This window comes from Borostomias antarcticus (genome assembly GCF_949987555.1).
Source record: "Borostomias antarcticus genome assembly, chromosome: 17".
NCBI classification, from domain to species: Eukaryota; Metazoa; Chordata; class Actinopteri; order Stomiiformes; family Stomiidae; genus Borostomias; species Borostomias antarcticus.
Window position 1 is genome coordinate 18,737,684 of NC_140250.1, and position 8,093 is coordinate 18,745,776.

General features: G+C 45.2%; 1 protein-coding gene across 3 annotated transcripts; it reads left to right on the forward strand.

Moving 5' to 3' along the window:
- The first annotated feature begins 59 nt into the window (after window positions 1-59).
- Window positions 60-8,025, forward strand: LOC311320178 (MOB-like protein phocein). 3 transcript variants are annotated; one of them, XM_084451876.1, is made up of 9 exons: window positions 60-365; window positions 2,130-2,285; window positions 4,113-4,175; window positions 4,453-4,553; window positions 4,786-4,828; window positions 5,125-5,211; window positions 5,911-5,990; window positions 6,194-6,305; window positions 7,041-8,025. In XM_084451876.1, exons 1-9 carry the CDS (start codon window positions 363-365, stop codon window positions 7,170-7,172), a joined length of 777 nt encoding a protein of 258 aa, XP_084308002.1. In that variant the 5' UTR covers window positions 60-362; the 3' UTR covers window positions 7,173-8,025. The 3 variants fall into 3 exon arrangements, with proteins under 3 accessions (XP_084308002.1, XP_084308000.1, XP_084308001.1); XM_084451875.1 differs by lacking the exons at window positions 60-365; window positions 2,130-2,285 and adding an exon at window positions 3,391-3,465; XM_084451874.1 differs by lacking the exons at window positions 4,113-4,175; window positions 4,453-4,553; window positions 4,786-4,828; ... (2 more) ...; window positions 6,194-6,305; window positions 7,041-8,025 and adding exons at window positions 2,557-2,646; window positions 2,802-3,012 and having other exon boundaries at window positions 117-365.
- The last annotated feature ends 68 nt before the right edge of the window (window positions 8,026-8,093 follow it).

The window sequence follows — 8,093 nt, forward strand, 5'->3', positions numbered from 1 at the left end:
GTCAAAGTTGACATTGTGCAATATCGCTGCTAATTGTAATCACATGCGTACGCTTTAGGAATAACCCGTGATTTACTCGGAATTGTCCAAATAAACCCTACGTGAGTTCATTTTTTCATTCATTTGATATGTGTTTTTTTCACTGCGCAACAGTCTAGAATATTCTGGACTTTTCCTGGGGACTGGTCTGACAAGTTCGAGGGCATCTGAAGACACGCATGCGCGGGGCAGTTCTGGAACTTTCTTCACGTGGAGCGGTTCTCCTTCAACACTGTCTGTCTGTGTCAGATCCACGCTTTCCACTACAACAGTAAACCGGGGCTCAACATCATAAGGACCGAAAAGCTTTTGCACAAATAACGATGGTAAGCGATTTCCTTCACTTTGTCAACATAGAAAATCATTCAATGTGTATGGAATGTAACCATTTTCATTTGATCCCATTCCCAAAGCCATGCTAGCTAGCGAAGTCAGCGTTAGCTAACTAGCCAAGCTAGCTCTCTTGATAATGGATACTCAGCTACAAGGTCAGATGCATAACGTTAACGATGTTGTCAAAATACATTAGCTAGCTACCTTATGTTCTTATCTAAGGTACTATCTTAGCTGTAATGACTAACGTTAGTCAGTGCACAGGGAACATTCATACAAATGGACACACTGCTGCCAGCTCGCTAACTTACAAAATAATGCCAGATCAGATCTGTGATCTTTTTGCATTTAGCTAGCACAAGTTACATCAATTTTAAGTTGACTTGAATGATGAGCTTTCTGCTTACGGTAGCTACATCAATCAAATTTGAGATTCTTTTTTCAAGAACCAATGAATGAACTAAGGTTGCACTAGTCAGTTTGGAAGATGGTGCGTACATTATCAGTTTCTATACTGCTGGATAATGTGATGGTTAATCGCATATCACATTTGACCTATTGAGTCTCATGGCAAATGTGACGTATTGCACGCTATTCCAGCCTCGTTGATAGCACAGTGCCCTTGCTGCACGAGCACGACGAGAAATTAATTACCGGCTAGTCTACCTCTTCCGGGTTACGCTGTACGTCGTGACCCTCACATCCGGTTTGCGTTGGCTGTTATGAGTTTGGCTACTTATTTGCTCAGCGTTCCAGTTGCACAAGTTAAGCCAAAAAAAAAAAAATCCCTAGTCTTTAACATTCATCCTGAAATTACCAGTTGTATCATTATAATCTAAACCAATGTTTTGCAACACAATCTCTTTCTAGCAGAGCATCACTACAGCTGGATTTGAAGGTCCAGCCAATAAATTACTGAAGAAATGTAGACAGCAGGCCTTGAATGTTATCTCTTGGAAGTTCAAATCCTTGACACGGCTAGACTTCACAAGAGCCTTGTAACCACAGGGGGTTGTCTGAACACACCTGCTGATGAATTATCTGAGAAATTCCCATTAGAATGAGCCTGAGGTTTGTCAGTGGGACAGTGTACTCTGTCCTTCACAGATAGATGGTAAACATTGACAGGGAGCCATGCAACCGCCATCTAGCCCCCCTGGTTCCCCTTCCCCCAGTAGAGTCAACAGACTGGAACCACAATCTCTTCCACTCCCATCTTTTTCTCTTCCACCCCCCCCCCCTCCCCTCCCCTCCATAGACCTTCACTCAAGGTCACAAGCATCAGCTGCCAACAGACAGGCAGCTGGTGATGTAAATCTGTCTGCTGGTCCCTAACAGTTGCTAACTAGCCTCTACTTTGGGCTGCTAACTATCCTCTCCTTTGAAGTAGATTTGTGGTTTAGTTTTAACTGAATGCTTTGTTTTTGTTAACAAGATCTTCGGTTGTTAGCACAAATGCTGCCTTTGTTCTGTTGTGGGAGGCTGATCACTATGGTATACTATGTTGGTATTTTAGGTCTCTGTGGATTCCACTCCCTCTCTATGAAGAGAAGTTCAGTCTTGTTTCCTACTATTGTCATGAAGTTCAAGAGGAGTAGACCCTAGGCCCTCGATGCTTTTGTGTTACTCAATCCCTACACTGTTTCATAATTGATCTGAGGCTCCCCCTAGTGGCATTCAATGTGAATTACACTTTGTATTGTCAAACGTTACTAACTGATGATAGTTCTAATTCTCTCTCTCTGTCTCATTCACAGGCTTTCAGGAAGTTCCTCCCCATGTTTGACCGGGTGCTGGTGGAGCGTCTGGCAGCTGAGACGGTGACTAAGGGGGGCATCATGCTACCGGAGAAGGCCCAGGGCAAGGTGCTGCAGGCCACCGTGGTAGCAGTGGGACCAGGCTCCTTCAACCAGGTAAACAGACAAAACAAAAACAAACATCTTTAATAACCAGTAACCAGGCTACCTGCTGTAGTCTCACCTGGGGCCTGCTCCAGATACATATTCTAGTATATGCTGGAAGGGGGGGGTCTGAAATGTGTATTTGTCTAACATCTACAGTATTGTGGTAATAATTGCATTAGTGTGTGCCATTAAGAACACATATCTAAAGTAACACTTGCTATTTCTTATGTTTGAGTGATGTCTAATTGTATTCCTGTTTTTCCACATTGTTCTCACCCAGAAAGGAGATATGCAGCCTGTCAGTGTCAAAGTTGGAGAGAAGGTCCTCCTACCTGAGTACGGTGGAACTAAAGTCAATCTGGAGGACAAGGTAAATCAGGAACCAGGTTTTAGAGTTGGTTAATCAGTAGAACCATGTGAACCTTGTTTGGACACAAGCTAGGGTCTGATTAAACTTGCATCAAGGCTTAGTGATATTTGTATATGTTGTCTCATGGACCTCCTACTTTGTTTTGTGTGTTTCAGGATTATTTCCTATTCCGTGATGCAGATATCCTGGGCAAATATGTAGATTAAAGTGTTTCCTCCATATATAACATGTAACACCCCATCCATCCCTGTTCAGAAGAAATAAGTTTGCCTTTCATATATATCTTTTGTTTTCTTTTTCTATGTTGTTCAATTGTATATAATTCTGATCATGTTTTGTTATATTAATAAAGTTAACGATTCAATCCGTATGTGTTGCCTCATTTTATTCTGAGTTTTGGTCCTTCAAAACAAGGCAATTCATCAATCTGTAGTGAAGTGTGTGTGTGTGTGTGTGTGTGTGTGTGTGTGTGCGCGCGCGCGCGCGCGTGTGCGTGTGCGTGCGTGTGCGTGCGTGGGGGGTGTTGTGGACGGTGTGGTGTTGTGGACCGGTGGTCCATAATATTTACACATGCCATGTACTGATTTAATTTGAGGTATTAAATCAACATAATGATCTAAAGTGAACACGTTGGTGCACTCGGCCAGCTTGACAGCCCTTGTCCGGCCGCTGGCCTGTATCAGTGCGTGGTCCCTGGTACAGAGAGCCAGAGAAGTTGTCAAAGTAGAGTCCGCTACAGCATCCGGGTATTCTGTCGAGATGGTCATGGCGGAGGGTGCTGCAGTTCTCAGGAGGAATCGGCCTGGAACCAAGGCGAAGGTATGTTTCCACTGATCCAGATAGATTAGGGTTTGGAAACCGGGCTTCCAGTGTGGTCAGTAGCCTGGTGCATCTGGGGACTTATTTTGGGCAACATCTTTTATGTGGTTTCTCCTCCGGATACCGAGTTTATAACCAACACAGGGAGGGTCGGGCCTGCAACTGGAATGTGCCGTTTCAGCTCAGTCTATTTGCTGGATACTTCAACGGAGTCGTGATAAGATAGTTTGGCTAGATTGCAAATCTGTCAAGAAGCTACTTTATTGTCATTTTTATGAGAGAACGTATGTAGTTTGTGCGATGTGATGGTAGACGACGTTGCTTTGTAAAAGTGATTCATTACATGAAAAGCTTCAATTCCAGTGAATAGTCCGCGCCTGCTTTACCTTAGCTTAGCTGCCGTTAGCTAGCTCACTGACTTGATGACACTATAGTTATCTAGCTAGCTAGCTTAGTAAACATTAGGGCAAACTAGTAGCTAGCTATTTGTTTACATTGCTCGTTCTCTAACGTTACCGTACCAATGCTACGTTAGATAGCCACAATGCTACATTAGCTAGTGCTAGCTACATGTCTAGCCAACGCTAGCCACAGAAGCTAGTCATTAACCGAATATCGTCTTGTCCGTGGGTCCCCTGTCTTCGCAGGATTTCTATAACTGGCCGGATGAGTCCTTTGAGGAGATGGACAGCACGCTGGCTGTACAACAGGTGGGTTGTCAGAGAGGGGAGGGGAGTCCCAATATGATCCACAAAAGTGGGATCTAATGTCATAGTTGAAGAATGCTAGCTATTAACCTTGAAGAAGCATATAAATGCCAGCCAGACGACCTTGAACTATGTTGAACTCCCTCAGATTGCATGAATTTATCATTCAGTTTGTCACTAAAGGAGAGTGCTACACACCAAGCTAGATATGCGAGTGTGGTTGTTTGTTTGACTAGCTACTAGTTACCTAGTTAATTGTTGGTGTGTTTCTCCTATGTAGTACATTCAGCAGAACATCCGATCAGACTGTTCCAACATTGATAAGATCTTGGAGCCGCCAGAGGGGCAGGACGAAGGGGTGTGGAAGTACGAGCATCTCAGGTACCTGCCGGCATAGAGCAGTATGCTCTAATTCACCTGGGCCAGTATGCACTAATTCACCTGGGCCAGTATGCACTTACTCATCTGGGCCAGTTAGCACTAACTCACCTGGCCCAAACAGTAACATGTCAAGAAGTGCACAGGTTGGGTTATCAGGGTTTGCTCAGTGGGATTTGGTTTGAACAACTACTCCTTTTCTCCCCCTTCTTCTTCTCTTCTGTCTGTCACACAGGCAGTTCTGTTTGGAGCTAAATGGACTCGCTGTCAAGCTACAGGTCGGTACCTCCTTACATACCAGCCAATCGAACTAGACTTTCAATGTTCACTGTCCCGTCCTCAGGGCATATCTAAAACACCTGTGGCTGGCGTTGAGACAAATAGATGATCTGTAAACCATCTGTCCTATCACTTTATATATAGATGATCTGTAAACCATCTGTCCTATCACTTTATATATCGCCACAAGAACACAGAGTGCATGAGCGACAGGTCTGTTTCAGATCGGGCTACTGTCATTGTCGTTCCCCCTGGTTTGACTCACACTAACTGGGGTTGGTTGTGTCGTCCACAGAGCGAGTGCCACCCGGACACCTGCACCCAGATGACGGCTACAGAGCAGTGGATCTTCCTCTGTGCCGCCCACAAGACTCCCAAAGAGGTGGGTAGCCGCTGTTCCAGATCACTCTACCTGCAGCCACGTAGTACCATGACTGTGGTATTTACCATGTGCCAGTTATGTAGCCGTGTAGTACCATGAGTGATATTTACCATGTTCCAGTTATGTAGCTGTATAGTACCATGACTGTGGTATTTACCATGTGCCAGTTATGTAGCTGTGTAGTACCATGACTGTGGTATTTACCATGTGCCAGTTATGTAGCTGTATAGTACCATGACTGTGGTATTTACCATGTGCCAGTTATGTAGCTGTGTAGTACCATGACTGTGGTATTTACCATGTGCCAGTTATGTAGCTGTATAGTACCATGACTGTGGTATTTACCATGTGCCAGTTATGTAGCTGTATAGTACCATGACTGTGGTATTTACCATGTGCCAGTTATGTAGCTGTGTAGTACCATGACTGTGGTATTTACCATGTGCCAGTTATGTAGCTGTATAGTACCATGACTGTGGTATTTACCATGTGCCAGTTATGTAGCTGTGTAGTACCATGACTGTGGTATTTACCATGTGCCAGTTATGTAGCTGTATAGTACCATGACTGTGGTATTTACCATGTGCCAGTTATGTAGCCGTATAGTACCATGACTGTGGTATTTACCATGTGCCGGTCATGTGTCGCTGGCAGCTGTTGGTTGACGGACGTCTGCTCTGTTGTGATGCTGTGTTTTAGTGCCCCGCTATTGACTACACCAGGCACACGCTGGACGGAGCTGCCTGCCTTCTCAACAGCAACAAGTATTTCCCCAGCCGGTGAGCACGGTCATGAACACACACACACACACACACAAAATCTTTCAGCCAATTGTCGGACATCCTGACTTGTCCATCGAGCCGGGTTCAAACTACGAAGAGGCATATCACAATCTGGCCTGGCTAGGAGAGCGCTAACCTGCTCTGTGGTTGTTAGCTCCCGCTACCTCCCTTCTCATTGGCTGATCATCTGGTCCCCTCAGGGTGAGCATCAAGGAGTCGTCCGTGGCCAAGCTGGGCTCTGTGTGTCGCCGGATCTACAGGATATTCTCCCACGCCTACTTCCACCACCGACAGATATTCGACAAGTATGAGGTACGCAGCGGCGTAAAACACGGCTTCAGTCTGTGACTGTGAGACACTGTGCTCCAGCAATGCACTAAACCACTGGAGGTATGGAGTCTGAGTCACAGACTGAGTGGTAGCAGTTCCACATGTAGACAGGAGGGGGCGCCACAGACTAACAGTTGCGAAACACGGGTTACAGTGACGCTTTACTGGAGTAGGAGTAGAGGGAACTTATACTGTTACAGCATCATGACAACAAACTAACACAATGATATATACAAACTACAAGATTACAAGATAATCTAGTCAGGTTGTAGTCAGGTTATGTAGTTATGTATTCAGGTCTGGGCATAATACTCAATTAAATGTGAGCTACTGAGAAGTTTGTGGGAAAACTAGTCCAAGGCACGCCCAAACCCATGTAAAAGCCTTCATTTTAGTGGTATATCGTTTAGATAAAAAAGTTCAGAGCGGGCCATACAACCTCATCATTCATGTATTTGAGTGTCTCAGACTACTTTTTCACTCAATGACTAAGAAGACCGTTATATCCAAAGAGCACCCACCAAACAAGCTCTTGTCTAACATTAGAAGCTAACAACATAAGAAGCTAAGTATAGAAGCACTCCAGCTTCCTGTCTCGTTTCTACAGAAGAGTTTGTTTTACTGCTCCAGACAAATGTGTGGATGTTTACCAGTGAGTGAGCGGTCTCCCAGAACTGGGCGTCCTCTTCACCAGACTTCCTCTCCTCCTCCTCCCAGAACGAGACGTTCCTGTGTCATCGCTTCACGCGCTTCGTGATGAAGTACAACCTGATGTCCAAGGACAACCTGATCGTCCCCATCCTGGACGAGGAGGTGCAGAACCCCCCGACGGCAGAGAGCGAGGCCTGAGAGGCCATGGCGGACCTACACACACACACACACACACACACACAGTCTCTCACACTCTCACGCACACACACACATTCACACACTACAGACATGGGCCCTGTCCAGAAACAACCCCTCCATAGCTAACACTTGACTCCACTCCCTGCAGGTGTTGAGTATCGTAGCATCAACCCGCCCTATGATATGTCGGGCAGACGTTGTTCTTCTTAATCCAAAGCTGCAGTACAGTGGAGATGATGACTGGATGGAGTATAAAGCAAGCTGATAAGAGCTCACCCATTAGAAGTCGGTGTGGAGCAACTGCTATTAAGTTTACAACTAAAGCAGATGCTTGAAACGCATGATAAAGCCATGCCTTCAGAGACTGCACTTGGACTCGAAGCCAGCTTACACCCATCCAGTCGTTTCAGATCTAGTCCAGAGGTCGGGGGTTGTTTCTGGCCGGGGACAGGCTCTCACTACTCCGTAGGGGGACCTCGCTTTAATGTTTCGCGCAGCTGGATTTGCAAACCCAATGTAACCATGTAATGTGTTGACAAAGGCAAACACACAGATGGGTACCTGTATATAAACCCCGCCCCCTCTCCCCCATCTCCTAAAATCATGGGATCTCCTTTTGTGTTTCCTGTCCCACCTGCTTCCGTTTCCTGTTTCTACTGTATGCTTGTGTGGCCCTCTAAGTCTCCGCCCCCCTCCACCCTCATCATTAAGTTATTGTGTGGGAGGAGTCTTGTCTATCCACCCCACTGTTTTATTATTTTTGTTATTTTTATGAACTAAAATTTTGTTACTGTCGACATGCATTTTCATGATGTCTGTTAATAAAAATACAAAAGGACTGTTTTACCCAGCTGATGTTAAGTTTGTGTACTTCTTACAAACCTGAAAAGAATAAAAAACAAATACAACAGAACACAAAAG